The 23,122-nt window shown below is 38.4% G+C and overlaps 1 protein-coding gene across 3 annotated transcripts in view; it reads right to left on the bottom strand.

The window, feature by feature from the left end:
* Window positions 1-374: 374 nt before the first annotated feature.
* mgat3b (beta-1,4-mannosyl-glycoprotein 4-beta-N-acetylglucosaminyltransferase b) overlaps window positions 375-23,122 on the bottom strand; it is a 129,275-nt gene continuing 106,527 nt past the window's right edge. For all 3 annotated transcript variants that reach the window (XM_028447054.1, XM_028447044.1, XM_028447063.1), the window contains 3 exons: window positions 11,807-12,447; window positions 8,429-8,711; window positions 375-3,255 (listed from right to left, as the gene is read on the bottom strand). In XM_028447054.1, coding sequence (XP_028302855.1) covers window positions 2,758-3,255; window positions 8,429-8,711; window positions 11,807-12,447 — 1,422 coding nt within the window. In that variant the 3' untranslated portion in view covers window positions 375-2,757. The remainder of the gene's footprint in view (window positions 3,256-8,428; window positions 8,712-11,806; window positions 12,448-23,122) is intronic.

A 23,122-nucleotide genomic window follows, 5' to 3' on the forward strand; every position in this document is an offset into this window, starting at 1 on the left:
ACCTCGGGAACCATAGTTACAGTTCTATGGCTTAAAAATACATAGTTACCAATTATTAAAATATGTTTCATATCTAGTTTACCCATTAGGTCTCTTGAGGATCATACATCTAGGACTATACTGACACAAAAAATATTAATACCAATATTTTTATTAATTAGGAAGCCTAACAAGGTAACCAAGAGATGAAGAACAAATTTGATGATAGGTAATATTTTTTGTGCATTTTACAGCTGATTTAAGACATGGGTCAAAACCAACCCGTTATCATTAACGACGCTAACAGAAAGCTAACAGAACAAAGTTACGTTCTATGGGATTTTTTTTATTAAAGACTCAGTCATTTTGATTAATTTCATTTGAACTTTAGTGATTGAGAATGTAATTGTAATTGACTTTCAGGAAAAAATAAATAAAAATTTGTAATTTTAATAAAAATTAGAAAAAACACCGGTCAACGTAATCGTGACCGAGTTGTAATTGAAGACGTCATTGTAATTTAAAAATGTAATTGACCCCAACCCTGCCATCATGTGATAAAAGCATGGGAAAATGTTGAGTTTGATTAAAAGATCCTGGAGAAGGTAGAGAGAGAAAAAAGCCTTCAGAGTGTCTGTGCAGAGGTCTGACAGATGTGCAGAGGTCTGACAGATGTGCAGAGGTCTGACAGATGTGCAGAGGTCTGACAGATGTGCAGCTAAAGGAAAAATCAATGCGTTTGTTGTTCTTTGATCACTGCTTGTCCTGTCCATTTATAGCTCATCTAACTGCTCTGCAGCGCCGTGAATAGCCCACGTATGATGTCAAGACTGCAGTCTGCCCTCACACACACGGACACACACACGGACACACACACGGACACACACACTAGCTCTCACTACATCTCCTCACAGACAAACAGCTACACTTGCCAAATCGTCTCCTGCTACACGAGCAGCTTCTGCCAAACCATCCACGGATGGAATTCCGGCCTCTCGCCAAAACTGACAGCTGTCAATGGCAGGAGAGGAGACGACGTGAACGTTTAGATGATTGTGATCGGTGGCCAAAAGGGGGAAAGGCGTCTCCATGGCAACCGCAGCGCAGAGAGGGCGAGAAAATGAGGCGAAGAGAAGATGGATAGAGACCGCTTACTGAGAGGGGAATTCTGCTGAGGATTAGCACGAAAAGATACTGTACACGCCAAGAACAAACGTAGAAGAAATAAATAATGAGTTGAGATATGATGAGATAAAAACTCTCAGTGACACTGTGCGACTGGCAGCGTGGATTCAACACTGCAGCAAAACCTCCTCCAATCTAAGATAATCACATCCTATCCATCAATACACAAATAAAAGAAGGTACGGTTAACATTTTAGGATGTCCTCAGGCATCAGACCAAAGGTGATGTACGATATAAATCTTAATATTTTTAGCTCAATAAATTCTGAGCAGAAAGACAATTCTAGGTTAAATTTGCTGATGAAATATGCCACACAAGCACATTTATTAACAAACAGCTGCACAACATGTCCAACTTTTGCCTTTTTCTCCTCTAAGGGACAGCACGTGTGAGTGAGTTCTGTGGTGTGGCTTATTTAGGGGAAGGTTTGGTGCACTGACTCCTAAAGCGAGTATTTTAATACAAAATAAGCTATAAAATAAAAATGTAATTTTCTGTATCGCCAAAATAGAAAACTCAATATATCTCGATGTATTACCTCGGCCTATGATGACGTCACGTGTATTTACAGTTTCTTCAAATTACATCATGTCGTGTTTTTTGTCCTGAGGCCGTTGAGTCTGACAACTTTTATTTTGAAGCCTGAGGCCGTGTCATTTGACAGAGGTTTTGCTGAGTCATGAGTCAGTTTGGTCTGACCAATGGCAGAGGTTTTCCTGATACCTGATACCTCACTCTGATACCTGAGGATGTCCTAAAATCTACACCGTCATTTTAATCTAACCATCACAAACAAATTAGCACTATATGCTGCTAGCATTCTTTCTTCCATACACACACACACTGGCACACACACATCGTTGCAGTAATTGTTACGCGTCATCTTTCCATCGCCGTGTTCTTCCTCCATCGTCATCATCATCCTCCTCTCAGTTTCTGATCATCTTCCTTCCGACAAACAGACGGACTCACACGTAAACGAGTCTAAGGTGCACGTAGATGAGTGTGAGTGAGCGAGTGTACATCCTGATGCAGTCGTTACGTTTGGTGTCGGATGCGCCAGCAAAGAGGGGGCGAGGGGAAGGGAAGGGTGGGGGGAGGGAGTACTAAAATCTACAGACATTTCCACCACTTGTGCGTGGGTGAGTATTGAAGTGAGGTCACAGAGTATGACAGGAAGACGTTTGAAGATGGAGAACGTGGGGACGTCGGCTGGTTTGTAAACGTGGAGCAGAAAGCAGACAGGATCCACACACACACACATAGGACTGGAGGAAGGGGTGAGGAAGGGGGGGGGCAGAGACAATCGACCCCTCCCCCCGACAAGCAGGAAGGAAGAAGTGTAACACGTGGTTGGTCCAGTGGTTCATCTCTCCGTATATTGTATTCCTCATGCTTGTGATAAAGTGTTTCCCTTTTTTCTGGTCAAAATACATTTTTTGAGCCTCTTGGTTTCATGGAGGATGTAAAAACAGTGGAGATTCATGATGTGGTTCATCAGTACCATTTCATCCCCTCACCCACAATGTGGGGGCTCCAGACCCCTCAGAGTTAATTCCATGTTCTGGTCTGTATCCGAAGAAGAAGACCTCCTAGCGGTCGCTCAGTCTGGATGCTTTGTTGTACGGGTTCTCCAGGAGGTAGCGGTAGCGCTCGTAATGCTGCAGCATGTACTTTGGTGCGTACATGTGCTCTTTGGGGTCCGAAGGAGGGTACTCCTGCAGGGAGCCGTCAAACCAGCCCCCGGTCCGGACCAGGTCCCGAATGTAGTTGAGGTCTCGTTTGTCCTCGTAGTCGCCCCAGCGAGGAAAGTCTCCATTCTGCGCCGACACCAGCTTAAAGTAGATCCCCTCGGGCGTAAAGCACCAGGAGCAGTGCCAGCCGGCGAAGTGGAAGGGGCTGCCCACGGACCACTGCACCAGGATGTGGCCCGTGTCGTTCTCGTACTTGCGGAAGCCGGGCATGGTGTAATACTCACGGCGACGCAGTTTGATCCCGTCGCCGTCGTACACGTCTCGTAGCATCCCCAGAGTGCAGCCGGAAACTACCTCCAGAGAACCAAACTGCTTCCAGAAAAATCCGTAGAGAGACTGAAACAAAGACAGAGACACGTCCAGATAACGCACGTTAGATCAGGATTATTAGGATCACAACAAGAACTCAGACTAAAACGATCGTGGAAAACAAAAATCACTTCCTGAAAGGTCAGTGTGTGTTTTAGACATTTGATTTTCCATTCATAAATGCATCCGAAAATGATTATTTTATTTTCATTTTAAAATTTAAGACATTTTTTTTCTTTATCAGAGTCAAGAAAATTTGTATTTTCATTTTCTGCGCTCAGAAATAAGCATACGTTTTTTTTTTTAAATTGAAATTTTTAATGAAATAAGATTTTTTCATGTGTTTTTAAAGAGATACTCCACTGTTTTTACAAATGTGGCCTAAAATCTTTGAAATGTACTGATTAGTAGATCTATGCCTAATAAAACACATCATTATGCACCATATTTGTTTCATTAACTTTTATAAATGGAACTATTTTATAGTTTTAGAACATGTGATCCTCAATCACGTGATTGATGATGTCACACGGCCCCACTGCCTGTAAACATCCCATTGTTTTCTATTGGAGTGAAACATTCTATGGAGGACAAGGAGTGCAACAATTAAATAAATCAATACACAATTCATTAATTAATTAAATGTGTCAATAATTAATTAAATGTGTCAATAATTAATTAAATCCATTTTACATTTCATTTTCATTCTGAAAAGTATGAAATATAAATATTTCAATATTAATTTATTTCATGGTCTGGTGTTGCAGCACTTCATGAATTAATTGGAGGATGTGTATTAACTTTCCAGGGAGTTCATGAGAGAGATTTAGACCTCACAGGGAATGTAGAAGCAGGAACAGTGACGTGCAGTCAGGGTAGGCAAGGTAGGCTGTGCCTACCCAAGGGTGAATTGATATTTTGATTATTTGTTTAAATTATAATATAAATATAAATTATTTTTTTTTTTTTAAATTTCCAATAGCCTACAGTACCTATAAGTTTGAAAGTGTCAGCATTTTGTGCGTTTCATAGCCCAAATGACTAAACAGCGCTATTTCCTGCACAGTCTCACTTCGCTGTAAGGCAGAAGGAGGCCACGCCCCCTCTCAAAAGCACATTGCTGTTCTGCCTCTGTTCCCATAGCGTGGTGTTATGTGTTTGTGCATGTGCAGTCAGTTCCCCAAGATGAAAACCATTTACGTAAAAAGGCAGCTCTCCACACTGCCTTTAGACGTAACTGCGCTATGCTAAATGCTATACGTAAGTTCACAGTACATTAGTGAATTGATATCACGTGACCGCTGCTGCTACGTTTTCTAGCTAGTGGGCGGGATAACGCTACAGTCAGGATGACAGCGCTAGAGACAATAGAGAAACTTTTTTTTGAGGAAAAATGACAGCTTTTAAAAGATGGAGACCAACACCTGAGCTACCAGACCTTCAGCTAAGATAAGGTCAGAACATTGTTGGTACTTTCTACAGTGAATGTAGGATTGGGTTTGTGGATGATCCTCACTGAGGCTGTTCTGAGTTGTTGTTATTTTCTCTGTGTTTCCAACACAAACAACGGATGCTCTGTCGTGTCATGAGATATATCTTGTTGGGAGAGTATGGAGGCTATATTAAATAATTGTTTATGTTTCTTTAATGGTGCTTATGAAGTTGATTTTGTTATATTAACACTTACCTGCAGAAACATATGAAATTATCACTGGTGTCAACATTGGTGGTCTCGATTTGCAACGCCCTGCCTACCCAACCCTAGTGCTCACGGTACGTCACTGAGTAGAAATAGAGAAGAAAACCAACGAACAGATTGTGTAGAACCACCCAGTGTATGAGAATAATGTTCAGGGATCGATTTAGCTTGACTTGATGAGCAGGTAACCAATCAAGTGTTAGGAAACCGCCCCCACAGACTTTGACGAGCGAGTTTGACAGATAAAATTGATTCATGAAGTGTTGCAACATCAGACCATGAAATAAATAAATAGATAAATAGTATAATATCTATACTTCATACTTTTCAGAATGAAAATTACATATAAAATGGATTTAATTAATCATTGACACATTTATTGACACTTTTAATCAATTAATTAATGGTGTATTTATTTATTTAACTCCTCGTCCTGCATAACATTCAGCCTGCTTTTTAGAACATTTACACTAATATTACCAGTGAATGGAGCGTGACGGTTTCCACTTTACCTGTGTTCAACCATCTTAAATGCTCCAGTTTTCCATAAAATTTCCCTAAATAATTAGCCTTTTCAGAGTTCATCTATTTCCATGTCATTTCCATTTTGTTTCCCTTTCCTTGTCTTTCCCCAAGCAGACGTCATTACAGGCTCTTAGACTTTCTGAAATCGTGCCAAGTAGACTTAACCTTACCATACTATCACTAAAATGAGTAACACCATCACTGACACAGTGACACCGTCACTAACGCAGCAGTGACACCGTCACAAAGTAACACCGTCACTAACGCAGTGAAACCGTCACTAATGCAGTGACACCGTCACAAAGTGACGCCGTCACTAACGCAGTGAAACCGTCACTAATGCAGTGACACCGTCACTAAGTAACACCGTCACTAAGTAACACCGTCACTAACGCAGTGAAACCGTCACTAATGCAGTGAAACCGTCACTAACGCAGAAACACCGTCACTAAGGCAGTAACACCGTCACTAAGGCAGTAACACCATCACTAAGTAACACCATCACTTACTTAGTGATGGTGTTACTTAGTGATGGTGTCACTGCCTTAGTGATGGTGTCACTGCCTTAGTGATGGTGTCACTGCGTTAGTAGCACACTAGAACTGTAAATTGTCGTGTTTTGCCAAATTTTGATATATATTATATAATATACTTTTTAATGGGTAAAAATCCCCCTGCGTTAGTGATGGTGTCACTGCCTTAGTGATGGTGTTACTTAGTGATGGTGTCACTGCGTTAGTGATGGTGTTACTTAGTGATGGTGTCACTGCCTTAGTGATGGTGTTACTTAGTGATGGTGTCACTGCCTTAGTGATGGTGTTACTTAGTGATGGTGTCACTGCGTTAGTGATACTTAGTGATGGTGTCACTGCCTTAGTGATGGTGTCACTGCGTTAGTGATGGTGTCACTGCGTTAGTGATACTTAGTGATGGTGTCACTGCCTTAGTGATGGTGTCACTGCCTTAGTGATGGTGTCACTGCCTTAGTGATGGTGTCACTGCCTTAGTGATGGTGTCACTGCCTTAGTGATGGTGTCACTGCGTTAGTGATGGTGTCACTGCGTTAGTGATGGTGTCACTGCGTTAGTGATACTTAGTGATGGTGTCACTGCCTTAGTGATGGTGTCACTGCCTTAGTGATGGTGTCACTGCCTTAGTGATGGTGTCACTGCCTTAGTGATACTTAGTGATGGTGTCACTGCGTTAGTGATGGTGTCACTGCCTTAGTGATACTTAGTGATGGTGTCACTGCATTAGTGATGGTGTCACTGCGTTAGTGATACTTAGTGATGGTGTCACTGCCTTAGTGATGGTGTTACTTAGTGATGGTGTCAGTGCCTTACTGCGTTAGTGACGGTGTTACTGCGTTAGTGACGGTGTTACTGCGTTAGTGACGGTGTTACTGCGTTAGTGACGGTGTTACTGCGTTAGTGACGGTGTTACTGCGTTAGTGACGGTGTTACTGCGTTAGTGACGGTTTCACTGCGTTAGTGACGGTGTCACTGCGTTAGTGACGGTGTCACTGCGTTAGTGACGGTGTCACTGCGTTAGTGTCACTGCTGCGTTAGTGACGGTGTCACTGTGTCAGTGATGGTGTTACTCATTTTAGTGATAGTATGGTAAGGTTAAGTCTGCTTGGCCCAATTTCAGAAAGTCTAAGAGCCTGTAATGATGTCTGCTTGGGGAAAGACAAGGAAAGGGAAACAAAATGGAAATGACATGGAAATAGATGAACTCTGAAAAGGCTAATTATTTAGGGAAATTTTATGGAAAACTGGAGCATTTAACATGGTTGAACACAGGTAAAGTGGAAACCATCACGCGCCATACACTGGTAATATTAGTGCTGAGCCATTCCATATCATTTCAACACATTTTCATGACACCCCTCACACTTCAGTCTAAAAAAAAAAAAAAAATCTAAATTTTTTACCAATTGTTTAATAATTAAATTAGACAGGAAGCTGTTAACCTACATTCTGCTGCGCGTGCGTACGATTCCTCACCAACTGTCCACGTTTCACCGGCATTACTCTGCCTTTTGACTGGAGAAGTGCCGACAACGGACGCTGTGAGCGTGCATTAGTGATGCGCGGGCCAGGATTTTTCCAACCCGTGGGGCCCCGCATGTACGGCAAAATCTTACCCGCACCACCCGCCCCGAGCTGCTGCCTCTACTTTCAGAACACACCCCAACCAAACGGCGTCACGCTTTACATCCAACGTAGAGTTAAAAAAAACATGTATTATGCCAGCTCCTCAAAACTGGAAATAAGTTTGTTGGGGTTTCGGGCTGGAACATGTAAACAGCCTTAAACAACTTTACAAATTGCTCCAAAGTTGGGGTCTGAAATAAAAAAGTTGCATAAAGAATAATTGTTTTACATCCCAATAAATAACAACCTTTATACTCTAAATTAAAACAGATCAGATTTATTTTTTCTTACATTCTCAAATGCAGTTATGAGCCAATGAAAATAGTTAAAAAAAAAAGTTTTGTTTCAGATTTCCAGAGTGTGTCACTCTAGAACTAGTGCATATATGTGACTAATCATCAGTGATGTGAACAGTCTATGTTCATAGCTCTAAGCTGATCTAATTACAGGGAGCATATTAAGACTCAAACATGTTCCAGACCCAAACACACGCACACACTTTTTTACCAATTTGAGGGGCTGTCATGTAAACCAGAAAGGATATATAGCAGATGTTTTTATATATTCTAAGAGAGTAGGTGGAGCTGTATTAATATATCTAATTTCAGTTTCCTATATGAAGTAGTTTCTGAGATATGAGAAGTTGAAGATGGAAAAAAAATGAACCGATACACCGCTCACTAAATTGTAAAATTTTAGTTTGATCAGATGAAGACTTTTTGAGATATGGACAGTGTGCATATTGAATAATCATGGAACAGTTGGTTTTAGACCAAAGTGTGTGGAGCATTTGTGAAATGACATGGACAGACCCCCCTACCTTTCTCATGTGGATGGCGAATGGTTCGGTCCAGCCGTCGAACAGTTTGATGAAGAGGAGTCCTTCGTGCGCTGGGATCTCATCGGCGTCGTTGATGACGAACACGTCGTCCGACCTCGCTCCCACCACCCTCGACATGCCGTTCCGTGTCAGGAAGGTTCGCAGGTAGTCGTCTGCGATCCAGCCGTCCTGGTGACCCCCGTCTGGGAAGTGGTCCAGGAACACGTACAGGATCTTGTGGCGGATGTAGTCGTAGGTTCCATTAAGGAGGAGCCGCAGGAAACTGAGGAGACAAGCAGCTTTTTTATTTTCTTTGTTTCAATAAAGTGACTTAATTATTCATTTACGAATCACGTCATTACGCTTCACAACAGGGAGCTTCATTTCTGAGTGGCTTTAAAGCAACTCATTTTAGTTCAGGGGCCAAACACAGACCAGTTTTATGTGGACCTCAGATTTTAGGTGGGGAGAAAAAAGAGCAATTTTAACATTATTGTGCTCTAGTTTCCAATATCAGTCCCTTCACTTCAAAAATTCTTGATTTTATAACCAATTTTTGAGGAACTGTGTGGAACTTTGTGTGAGAAAGATTTTTTTGGAGAAAAATTGCCATTTCTTTCCATAATTTGTGATAAGAAATGAATGCATTCATGTGATATAAGCGTGGGAAAACTTTGAGCCCCTAAAAATATTGTGGAGCTTTATTGAATTTGTGAATTCGATATTTGTACAACTGATTTATTTGGTAAATTACACAATAATTCATGTTTTCTCTATCATTTTTACTGTCTTCTGTGGGCCAAGCTGGATGCTCTAAGTAGTGATTCTCAATCTCTTTAGGCTCAAATCCCCCTTTCTCCTTCTTTTAAATGCAAGCACCCCGTTATTTCCGGCTACTACATTTTGCTCAGAATTCTGTGATAACACACATCTGAAATAATCTCATTTTGTAAATAAGTGAAATAAAACAGTATTTAGTGCCTCCTGAATAGATTTAATTTTATAGTTTTTATCATTTACAGTCATTCCTTCCTGATATGGTTACTTGTTTTATCAGTTCATGTTCTAATTCCTGTCTGTTCTTTTTATTATATTTTTCTCTTATTTTGTGTTTCTTATATCGTTTTGTATGTTTCTGTTATTTTGGTGCATTTCATAGTGGTGTTGTGTTTTTTTCTCTCATTTAGTGTGTCTTTGTTGTAGCTTTGTGTGTTGCTGGTAATAGTAAGTATTTTGATGACGGATGACAAGGTAAGGAGAGCGTCTGGCTGTGTTTGTGTGTGAAAAGGAGGAGCTGCTGCTGCTGCTACTGGTTCTGCAGCAATGCGCACACACTTTTCTGACTCTAAAAATCTGCACACACTACTATTCGGTCTTGATTTTAACTTACCAAACCGAAGGACGAATGTGGCTTTTTTTGCAATATTTGGCCGAATACATTCGGTGGCCAAATATTCGGTGCATCCCGAGTATTTTGTTGTTGTTTCTGTTCTTTGTATAATCAGTATATTTTTCTCTTATTTTGTGTTTTTGTTGTCGTTTTGTGAGTTGCTGATAATATTCAGTGCTATTTTTCCACTCTGTCTCCCTCTCTTCAGCACCCCCTGTAGTGTCATCACGTACCCCCATTTGAGAAACACCGCTCTAAAGGGCCGGATTTGGCCCCCAAGTCTGACACGTGCTTGAACACAACAAAACTAAGAGTAGCAAAACTGATGCTAATGCTAATAGCTAATGATGACACTAAAGCTGGTCTAGATTACTGATTAATTTACCCTTAATTATTAAAGTAATTCATACTCTGATCATTCTGGCTTTGGGACTTCACGTAACCCCTAAAAACAATATTTTAGCTGCTCTAAATGTATTTTACAAAAATATGTCATTTGTCCATGAAATCATAATAAAATTCATTGTCAGGAAACATTAAAAAGTGCTAGAAGAGTAAATATTATCTTTTAAAATAAATTAGGTATGTTTAAATCTAAAAGTATATTCACACATTACTATCTCCTTTTAGCACAACTTTTTGTTGTGTGTTGACCTCAAGTGAGTTCACCCGTTTCTTTACTCGCTTCACTCCCCACATCCTCACTGTCTCACGTAAACAAGACGACGACAAACATACACCAAAACACAGAAGACAAAAATACACAAAATGACAACATCTAAAATCTACTCCAAATATACAGACAATGACTGCAAAAATCCACAATAGTTACACAAAAAAATTACAAAATGACAACAAACACAAAATGACTTCAAAAACACCCAAAACGACAATAAATATACAAAAATATACACAAAACAACATATAGATTACAAATAAAACATAACAAATATACACAAAATGACCAAATAATATATAAAATACCAACTAAAATACATGGAATTATTGGAAAGATATGCAAGACGGATAAATAAAAATACATAACGCGATAAACACAAAAAATTACTCCAAAAACACACAAAACGACAAACACATATACACAAACCCATTGAGGTTTCCTGTGTTAATGCTCAGATTGGTCTTTATTCTAAATGCTAACATGAATGTTGATCATGTGACCCTCAGATCAGCATTTAACGGCATGTCAGGTTGTTGTCATAGGAGCCCAATAGTTTCAGTAATAAAACACACAAGAGTAACAGGTTTAGTGTAACAGCGAGAAGTGTGCAGACTAATGTGTCCAGTTAAAGTAACACTTTTTTTAAACTTCCTATTTACATTAACTATTATACCATTGTTTGATTTAGTGGCTGTTATTGATAACCTGGGTGAATAAATAGTAGCACAGTCAGGGCTGAGGACATGGGTTAGAAGAAATTATGAAGATTTGTTCATCTAAAGACATACATTGGCAACTGGAGGCCCGGGGGCCACATCCGGCCCTTAGTCTAATTTAGAGGGGACCTAAAAGTAAATGCACAAGATGACCAAAAAAAAAAAAAAAAGACAAAATGACTGCAAAATATATGCAAATTTAATGTTAATGCTAATGCATGCTAGGCTAATGCGAGGCAAATGCAATTGATAGGCTAATGCTAATGCTTGGTTAATGCTAATGCTAGGTTAATGTTATTGATAGGCTAATGCTAGGTTAATGCTAATGTTAAGTTAATGCTATTGCTCGGCTAATGTTAATGCTATGCTAATGCTATGCTAATGCTATGCTAATGCTATGCTAATGCTATGTTATTGACTCCAAAAAGCATACAAGATGACAGAAGAATACACAAAATGAGGATAAGTAAATCCCGCTAACAGACAGATATCCACGGTTTATTTATCCAGCCTCGTAGGACAGGCCCAGGATGTTCTCGGTCTTCACTAAACTAATAAACTTTGGAATCTGTGGAGAGGAAGTGACACCTTACCTTAACGGGCGTTTCTCTCCATAAGCAGTGAAGTTGGATTCACAAACGAGGAACAAATCCACGGCTTGGGCCAGTTCATGGAATCGTGCGTGTAGCAGGTCAAACTCGTGGTTGACGTTGATGGCGTTGATGACCCGTCGAGGCATTTCTCGGGGCGTCAGTCGCTCCTTAGTGGGCAGACTGGAGTGGTACACCATGGTGGGGACCCCACAGTACGGCCCGTGCCACCCCGGTCTACACACACACTTCACCAGCCGCTTCCCACTGCCTCGAGACCTCACTTTGGCTTTGGGGGGTGTGGAGGGCTGCTGATGGAGCGCCAGAAGTGTTCTCTGCTTCCCCGCTCCTATTCGCTCTCCTTCCACTGCTTTTCCCGGAAACTCCTTGGGAATAGCGACCTCCGTCCCCTGCCTGAAGCAAAGGGCCCCGGCTTTGGTTCGAGCAAAGTAAGGTGTCTTATCGTCCTGGAGCTGGTGAGTGCGGGTATGGAGGTCCCCCATTGATTCCACAGAGTCCAGGAGAAGATCTTTGGGTAGGACCACCTGGTGTTGCTTCTCCACCATCGCCTTCGGAGGATGCACCATGAGAGGCTGGTCCACGTGGTTGGCATCCGGCAGAATCAAGCGCTCCTCAGCTTTCCTCTGGAAAAGTTCACAAAAATAAAGAATATGAACTCAGAGTCATGTCTTTACTGAGGGTGTGTGACATCATAACTATTGTTTTACATTTAGTGTGATTGTACCAACCAGGGTTCCCCAGCTACAGATTTATTGTCTGGTGTGTTTTGTACGTTTAACGGTTATTCACTAATTGGAAAAATAAATTCTAAAATTACCCTCTCAAACCTATTGGAACACTGACGTCATACTGGTTCCGAGGGTATACTGTGGCTTATACTGACTTCCAGGGGAAATTCTGACTCCTAGGGTGGAAACAGTGAATCCGAGGGGTTAGAGCAATACTTTTCAACCTGGGGGTTGTGATCCCATGTGGGGTCACCTGAAATGTCTAGTAATTGATAAAAAAAAAAATACTGCAAAAAAAAATTAGTTGAGTTTTTTTTTTTTTTAAATGAATATTATCACCAGTGACGTGCCATCAGGGTAGGCAAGGTATGATTTATTTTTCCCTTTCCAATAGCCTACAGTACCTATAAGTTTGAAAGTGTCCGTATTTTGTGCGTTTCATAGCCCAAATTACTAAACAGCTGCACAATCTTTTTTTTTTTTTCTTCACTCTGCTGTAAGGCAGAGGGAGGCCACGCCCCCTCCCAAAGGCACGTTGCTCTTCAGCCTTCGCTCCCATTGTGTGTTTTTACGTGTTTGCGCATTCACAGTCAGGTCCCCAATATGACAACCATTTACGTCCAAAGGCAGCGTAAAGAGCTACCTTTGGACGTAACCGCGCTATACTAAATGCAGTCAGAATGACAGCGCTCGAGACGATAAAGAAACTTTTTTTTGAGGAAAAACGACAGCTTTTAAAAGATGGAAACCAACACCTGAGTTACCAGACGTTCAGCAAAGGTAAGGTCAGAACATGTTTCATACTTTCTACAGTGAATGGAACAAAAGGAAGGATTGACTTTGTGGATGCTCCTCACTGAGGCTGTTCTGAGTTGTTGTTGTTGTCATTTTCTCCATGTTTCTGTGTTTCCAACACAAACAACAGATGTGCTGCCATGTCATGAGATATTTCTGTTTGGGAGAGTATGGAGGTTATATTAAATAATTTCTTTAATGGTGTTTATGATGTTGATTTCGTTAGATGGCTAAATGCTTGTTCATGTGGATCTTGTTGGGTTTTTTCTTTCTTATTATGAATTTTATATTTTGATAAGCGCATTGAGATGACTGTTGTAAATTGCTTTATACAAATAAAATTGATTTGAATTGAATTAACACTTGCCAGCAGAAACATATGATTTGCAACGTGCCTACCCAACCCTAGTGGTCACGGCACGTCACTGATTATCACACACAATCTGAAACAAATGTATACTTTCACTTTCTCAAATATAAATCTTATTAAAACAAAATGCAGTATATAGAAATAATAACAAACATCATCAAAACCTAATTCTGGAGAAAAAATGTCTCTGGGTCACCAGAAATTTGTTATATAAAAATGGGGTCACGACCCAAAAAAGGTTGCGAACCACTGGGTTATAGTGACTCTGAGGTGAATAAGCCTGTGACATCCAAGGAATCCATCCATCCTCACTTGTATTTTCTTCAGGAAATGCAGTGTGTCTACATTCATTTACAGTCAAATTGAAAAGAAATTAATACACGTTTCAAAGACAAAAAATAAAATAAAAAAAAACTTACCTTTTAAAGAGAAGAAAATTATTTGCACAAAATGTTTACCTTCAATATGAACAAAATGATATAAACACCTTAAATGCACTAAATGTAAACATACATGAATGCAATCAAATGGAGCTCTCAAAACTAAAGAGCAGACATGGGAAACTGGTGGCTCGGGGGCCACATATGGCCCTTGGTCTAATTTTGTGCAGCAGACAAAGTAAATGCACAAAATGACTCCAAAAACACACATTATGACTGAAAAATACACAAAGACAACAAAAATACACAACCATTACTTCAATAACACATTAAATGACAACACACATTGAAAAAAAAAAAAACAACAGAAATACACGAAACAAAAAATACAGTAACAAAATAACAATTGACTATTAACAGTAAACACCAACCACAACACACAAAATGACAGAAAAATATTAAACACACAAAACTACAACAAAATGAAACAGGAAATAAACAACAAACTGTGTAAATGCTCAGATTGGTCATTATTCTAAAGGCTGACATGAATGTTGATAATGTGACCCTCAGATCAGATATAATCACCTTACTGTAATATAAAAAATAAACAAAAGGAGAAAAAAAAACACACAGCGACCACCAAAACACAGGAAAATAACTCCAGAACGACACAAACCTTTGTTCTCTCCTGTATGAATGCTTAGATACGTCATTATTCTAAATGCTGACATGAATGTTGATAGTTTCAGGTTACATTGCGTATTTGTCAGCTTTTTTTTGCAAAGTTATGGTAAAGTGAATTTAACTGTAAACTCCATTAAATATCATATTCTAAAGGTTTAGGTCTAAAGTGTTTTTTTCTGCAGCAGGAGGAGGAAAACGCTGCTCATGGCTGTTATAACGCCTCATGTCCGTCATAGGGGTTGTGACAACATCTGTGAAAGGTGGCATTGTTTGTCAATGTCAGGATGCAACAGTTCAGTGCACAAGAACGTTTGAGTCATGCTGTCCTTTCAAACCTATCCAAACAACTAAACCTGTAGAGTTAAAATGTCAACTGTTACCAGTTTAAATAAACACAACAAATCCCTGTCACATGACGTTAAAAATTACCTTTGAGGCTTTTATCTATCTATAAATACAAGGAATGTCTGTGTGTGTGTGTGTGTGTGTGTGTGTGTGGAGCGCATATCTCCCTGTGGTTATAACCTAACGCGCACTTTGAATGTACATGCCGCACACACACAGAGCCGTTTAGAAAGAGAGTTGCGACAATGGAGGATCGATATAGACTCAAAAAGTTCCCAGAAGTTATTGGCGGGCAATGGCAGCGGCTGTGCTCAAAGCGAATCATGCACATGACATTATAAACGCTGATATTTTCACCACGTGTTAATAATCTAATGCTGCGTATTTGCTTTAGAGGGCAGCAGCATGACTCGGCAGTTACGGTGCTTGACTTTAATGGAAACCTATCAGCTGTGTTGCTGTTTCGCAGAAGTTACGCATTCCAGTGGAAATCCAGGGTGACAGAGAATATTATCGCCCGTACATACCGCGGTCAGAACCCCTTAGCGGCCAAACACAACGGAGAAAAAAAACAATAGCTGCCCGTCTAGATGCCTGAATAAAACCACCGGAACACAAATGAAACATAAGAAATGTATAATAATCGCAAAAAATTCAATAAAAAAAACAAATACATTATGGCTGATTATTGTTTCTGTCAATCCACTCCTTGTATTTTTCAGCGTAACAGGCACAATAAATTGAACAATAGGATCAAATGATACGGCCAGTTTAATTTGCTAGTTACAGATAGCATTTTGGGTTCATTAATTTTGAATGTTGGATCAAAGCATTTCATGTAATTCAAATAAAGTTAGCCTGAATAAAAAGCGTGAAAGTGGATGTTTTTTTTTTTTTTTTTTTTACACATCATTGGGTAGATCTTGTCGTCAACAAGGTGGAGGTCAAGGATCTTAGGCTTGAAAAGGTTGAAGAGTACAGAGTATGTACACCACTTTGTACATCCGACCTTCAAACGCATACTCATTTGCCCATAATTGACAACTCCACTTAAGCTCCTCCCACTATATGACTACATACTTCTGATGGGCACTGTACTAGTTATGTAAAATCAGCAGAGGTGGAAAAAGTACTAGTCTTCAGTAGTCAAGTAAAAGTATAGATATTTGAACAAAAAATAACTCCCGCAAATGTAAAAGTCTTGAAGTTGGTCCCTTACTTGACTAAAAGTAAAAAAGTACATACTACTAGTAAAAACAAATGTTTCTTCATTAATAAGACAGGGTTTTGAAACCAGCAAATTCCACATAATTTCTTTTTTAAGAACTTGTAGAAAACTAGTACATTTGAACACCTAGAGAATTTAGCACTGACAATAAATACAACTCGTAAATAAAGAAAAAAAGTGCATATGTTGAATAAAAGCCAGAGCAGCTTTGAGTTGAACATTTATAAGAACTTGTAAAAAACTGGTACCTGAAAATAAAATAAATCTGTTCCCCTTTATGAACAATTTATGGAGAACTCATTTTAGATCAAATATATTTGTAAATAAAATGTTTTAAGAAAAAAAATGCAAATGTTCAATTAAATGCTTTTATGGTTTTAAAACTTTAAAACCATAAAACTAAAAGACCTGGCAAACCTACCAAAGTTCTGTGGCTTTTTACGCTGTGATGTCATCTTCAAAGGTCTTAAAAGTAACAAGCTAATTTTTTAAATGTGACGAATAGGTTCAGTGTATGTTTTGTCATCACATCTTCTGTTAATTTTCAAATTGGAAAAATTAAATTGGAATTTAAGGCATATTTCTTTATCAGGGTCAAGAAGGGATGAACAAACATTTAAAAATTGATTGATTTTCAATTTTTGTATACCAGAGGACGAAAAAACAAACAAAACAAAAACGCCCATTTTTCATCATCATGACACCACAAGTTGTTCTTTTCAAAATAAAAGCACTTGACCCTGATAAAAAAAAAAAAAAATATGCCTTAAATTTCATTGTTAGTTTTTATCAATTTGAAAACGAAAATCCATAACCACTAGTTTCTAGTTTTTTCAATTTTCTTTTCTGAACTGAAAATTCAATGATCAAAACATTCACTGAGGAAGTACAGATATTTGTTTTGAAAAGTAGGGGGTAAAAGTAAAAAATAATTACTCAAGTAAAGTACAGATACCAGAAAAAACTACGGTACTTAAGTACAGTAACAAAGTATTTGTCACCTCTGAAAATCAGCTGCTACTGTTCCATTTTAAAGAGGACCTTTGTGAATAAGGAGTGTGTGTATGTGCTTAGAAAACAGCTGAAATGTTACCGATTGTTGTCACTCATCATAACACATTGTTACAAGTGGTTAGCTTAGCATGACCTCACATGTACTTCTGAGTCAACGAGTCAAAGCCACTTTAGTCATCACTGTGTGCTTAACACACATGATTTTAAAGGACAACATTACATATGCATTTATTAAATAATGTGAAATATTATTATTATATTAATATTATGAGCCTTAATTGTCAAATACGTACATTTACATACACAAAATTACCTGTAGTGAAACATAAAATGTGTTTAATGTACTACCAATAAATAAAATGTCCACATTTATCAAAAAAATAAAATTGAATTTTTTCAAGTACTGTTAACACAATTTTATACCTGAAAGGGGAAGTGAAATACTTTGAAAAAGGCATATATTATCTTTATAGTTGTTCATAAAAGCATTAATGCTTCATTAGCTGGGTTTTCATTACCCTTAGAAAAGCGTAAAATCTAAATAGCGCAACATGGAAACGCCTGGATTTTGAAAAAACACTCAAATATCGCTAAAAAGTTTTGACATTTTCATGGGGAGGTTTTTCAGATGTTTCGATATTGAAATGTGTCGCAAAAGCTCAATGAAAACACTTTTTCCACAAATACACGTCACAGAACTTGACGTAACTGGTCACATGACCACTGCTCTCCGAAAAAACATGATGCGGTGTGTATAAACAGAATTGGAGACAAAGACATTTCTTAGCATTATACTTACTGCCACATTAGACGTGAAACAACAAAGGAACAGTGTTATAAGGAGGTTTGGAGCGTCCGTCTTGCTGCAGCGACGCCTCCCGGGATGAGATTTCACGGGAGTTACGAGGCTCCAAAACAACGTTCAATAGAAACACGTTCAAAGCGCATTACACTTTGTCGACATTTAGAAATATCGCTTTTATTTTGCAGAAATCTATAATGGAAACCCAGCTGGTGTTAGGTTTGTGTAATACAAGCCTTTTAAAAGTCTCGTTTTTTTCGCTTGTAATTCACATGTTTTGTGTGTGACGTCAAAGGAGACGTGAATACATCACATTCGCCTAATGTCCAATCAGAATCCTTCCCAACCCCCTAACCTAAAGCGGAATTAAAGGCAAGGCAAATTTATTTGTATAGCGCAATTCATACTCAAGGCAACTCAATGTGCTTTACATGATAAAACATTCAATTGTTTAAAATCAATAAGAACATTTAAAATCATCAGTAAAATCATCAACAAACACATGACATCAACAACATGACCATAAATCTCTCTCTCAATCATATGCAGTAGAGAAAAAAAGTGCGTTTAACTTTGATTTAAAAATGTTCACATTGGATGCTGACTTCAGCTCCGCTGGCAGTTTGTTCCACTTCTTTGCAGCATAACAACTAAACACAGCATCACCACGTTTACTGTGAGCTCTGGTCTCCACTATCTGACCTGTGTCCATAGATCTGAGAGACCTGCTGGGTTCATACCTGACTAACATGTCACTGATGTATTCTGGACCAAACCCATTCACAGATTTATACACCAGCAGCAGAACTTTACAGTCTCCTCTGAGGCTGACTGGGAGCCAGTGTAAAGACTTTAAAACTGGAGTAATGTGTTCTGATCTCTATGTTCTGGTTCAGACCTGAGTTGCAGCGTTCTGAACCAGCTGTAGCTGTTTGATGCTTTTTTGGGAGATTCCTGTCAGAATTAAATAAAAGTGAACAAACCTGTTTTCCACGTAAACCTCAATTCAGAATTACTATTTCCCCGTAAAACTTAAGCAGAATACTTTAATTCTGAATTATTTAATTGGAAAAAAAAAAAACATTCAACCTTGACCAACAGTTTAGTCTCTTCAGTTTTTAGCCAAAGAAGTTATTTACAATCATATCAAAAGTAAAGATTATTGTACCATGACATAAATCCTTTATCTTTCACTTTGGGATCCTCTGATCTAAATGTTATCTTTACCTGGTGCAACATCAGACACACTGCGTCATGTGACCAGGTTAATCTTTAAACTCATCCTGTTATTTGAAGGGCATAGGGCACTTAAAGAAAGCTATTGCTCAGCGCTACAAACCAATGTCAACAAAGGTGTTCTCCATCTCTGAAGTTAGATTACAGTGTGGTGTTTCACTCACTCTGTGAAATAATAACCACTGACACACAGAAGAATGTTTAGCAGTAGTTTGGTTTTCACCAGTTAGAAGTTTGTGAGCACACGAGATGTTTAAGGTGTCAGATTAAACATCAATACTGTGCATGTTTTAGGACATCCTCAGGTATCAGGAAAATCTCATTTATCAGACCAAATGGACTCATGTCAAATTAAACGGTGACAGGACGTAAAACACGACATGACATTTTTTTTTGAAGAAACCAGAAATATTTCAGTTTCTGCTGGTCTCAGGTAAATAAACTGGTATTAAAAACACTAAGTGTTTGAGTTAGATTGGTCATTGGTATAAAGACTAATACTGAGCAGAGTTTAGTTCTGTGAATGTAAATGATTAGAAACTGTAGCGTTGGATACAATAACATTTCATTAATCAGAGGCTTTTATCCAAAGCAATGTTCATACAGGAACAGTATGGCTAGGAGGGATTCAAACCACTGACCCTCTGATTACAAGCCAGCTTCCTTAACCACTATTCCTCCACCGCACAGTTGATCAACAGTGGATTATCATATTAATACAGCACTAATATGAAGCTGCACGGACACTAATGACCCAAATAAATAATACATTCTTTAATTCTAAGTAAAAGTTACTTTTTCCAGTAACGCATCACTTTTTGGTGTAAGTAATTAAAATAGTAACTGAGTTACTTTGTGAATGAAGTAACTAGTAATGATAACGAGTTACATTTATTCAGTAACTAGCACAACACTGGTCATGAGTCCGTTTGGTCTGATAAATGACAGAGGTTTTCCTGATACCTGAGGATGTCCTAAAATGTTCACTGTACATTAACAGTAACATATGGCGATCTGTCGCGCTATCACACAATCTGAAATTGGAATCCCCCCCAGCCTTAGGTCTTTCTGAGAAAAGTGTGCATGCTTTCCCTGTGTGTGTGTGTGTGTGTGTGTGTGTGTGTGTGTGTGTGTGTGTGTGTGTGTGTGTGTGTGTGTGTGTGTGTGTGTGTGTGTGTGTGTGTGTGTGTGTGTGTGTGTGTGTGTGTGTGTTCTTTAGGTACTCATGCTTACTCCCACAGCTAAAAACAGGTGGGAGGTGAATTAGAGCTCTTAACCTGACCGTAGGGTTATAAATGTGTCCGTGCTGTGTTTACTATATGATGGAATGGCTTCCTGCCCAGAGTGTTGTGTGCTTTGTGCCAAGTCACCTTTGACCGGCTACAACAATCTGTGACTAAACATATGCAAACGTGGGACATGGGTGGATGTGGATCTATGATGCTCCTGGAGCAGTTAAAACACACCCAGTCTATGCTATGAATCTATGCTATGTTAGCTAGCTACTCAATACACCTAATAATTCTAGCACATTGATTTTGCAATCGGCAGATACATCTGAGGAAGACTGGCAGTTGACATTCAAAACATGTCAGGAGATCAAAATAAATTCCCTGAAAAAAGTTGTCAAAATAAAAGAAAACTTTAAAATATTACTCACTATACCTTTCTATTCATGAATGCTAGTTTTTACAAAAGGGGCGGGGCCAACAGAGTGGTGGTTTGTGATGTAACTAAAATGTTACTAACCACCATGCTCATCTCTACTATGACTCAAAGTTGAAGGACTTGTACTCAATTTTGGTTTACTAGTATCACCAGTACTACTAGTGAAGTAAAGCTTTGAGTTTGTACTAGTAACATATTTCTAAAGTCTAATAGTACTCCTAGTTACACAATTGACTACTCGTGCATTCGTTCCCCAAAAACCTTCACTCATAAAACTACATTTTGGTTTATTGGTACTACTAGTGCACTCAGAATCTCACTAGTACTAGTGAGGCACTTTTTTCTCTACTGCGTATGATTGAGAGGGAGATTTTTGGTCATGTTGTTGATGTAATGTGTTTGTTGATGATTTTCATTGATTTTACTGATGATTTTAAATGTTCTTATTGATTTTAAGCTGTTGAATGTTTTATCATGTAAAGCACATTGAGTTGCCTTGTGTATGAAATGTGCTATACAAATAAATTGGCCTTGCCTAGTAGACTGTCTTTAGACTACTAGTACTACTAGTCCAGCCATAGGTTTCACTAGTACTACTAGTAGACTTAATGTAAATGATGTAGGAGGGATTATAAAGAAATCCAGCTCCCTAATTGGTTGGCAATGGCAATCCTAAGTTATCTTCTCCCCACCTCCTTATTAGCATATATGGGTCACTAGTGGTAGGGATGTTTGATCATAGAAAAAATAATAATCACGATTATTTTAGTCACAATTGAAATCACAGTTATTCACACGATAAATTGTCAACCAAGAAGTTATTTATTTTTGTACAAAACAATGTAAATGTTCACTTGTGTTTTTTGTCATGTGTGCTAAGCTTTATTCTACGTAGATTTCCTAAATCGTGGAAGTTGGTTTTATTTAGCAAATAAAATGTATGTAAAACTAAAAATGTAAAAATGAAATAATCATTTTTTCTTGATGTTATTTTTGTAATTGTTGAGTGTAATAATCCAAATCATAATCAAATTTCAATTATGTGCACAGCCTTAACTAGTAGTACCAGTGACGCCAAAATCCCTGAAAGTAGCTGCTGTGAAACCTCTGTTAAAAAAGAGAACACTGGATGCCTCTATACTGGCTAACTATAGACCAATCAGAACCTTCCATTCATGGCTAAGATCACTGAGAAGGTGGTCTTCAACCAACTGAGTCAATTCTTAACATTCAACAAAATATTATCAAAGTTAAAGGAACTCTTTTTCTCTTTTATGATTGACAGGGAGATTTTTGGTCATGTTGTTGATGTAATGTGTTTGTTAAAGATTTTAAATGTTTTTTTGGGGGGGGGGTATTTTGCCAACTAATGTTTTTATAGATTTTAAGCTGTTGAATGTTTTCTGTTGCACTTTTTGATAAAGTGAAGCACATTGAGTTGCCTTGTGTATGAAATGCGCTATATTTGCCTTGTCTTTTTGTTACATTAGCACATTAATGCACTAGTAAACTAAAACTGAGTACAAATACTCCAAAATGATAGTCAATATCACCAATGGCTTTCCATAGTTACGTAATAAACTAGATATGTAACAATTCACTCAACTCCCGATACGATTCGATTCACGATACTGGATTCACGATACGATTCTCTCACGATTTATTTTACAAAATGGGACTGTAGACAAATTTGTTTTTGGGAAAAAACTAGAAAATACTGTATTATTTTCCTTTTACTTTTCATTGTCAAAAGAAACTATTCAAAACAATGTAATTTAACTAAAAATAAATCTTGAATGAAATAAATAAAGGAATAATAGAAATGAAAATAAAGCCTATTAATTTAAATTCTGGTTCCATAATAAACAATGCAAAACTGCATAATAGTTCTTTTTCTTTTTAAAAGTGCAACTGAAAATGTATTTTGTGCCTTAACAATTGGACTTTAAAAAAAACCGTGATTACACTGATTTACGTCATATTTGTTTGGACCAGCAGAGGGCGCTGGTTACCCAGTGGTCGGTTGGCATGCAGAAATTCTTGCA

Source organism: Gouania willdenowi, chromosome 1, assembly GCF_900634775.1.
Source record: "Gouania willdenowi chromosome 1, fGouWil2.1, whole genome shotgun sequence".
Lineage (NCBI taxonomy): Eukaryota > Metazoa > Chordata > Actinopteri > Blenniiformes > Gobiesocidae > Gouania > Gouania willdenowi.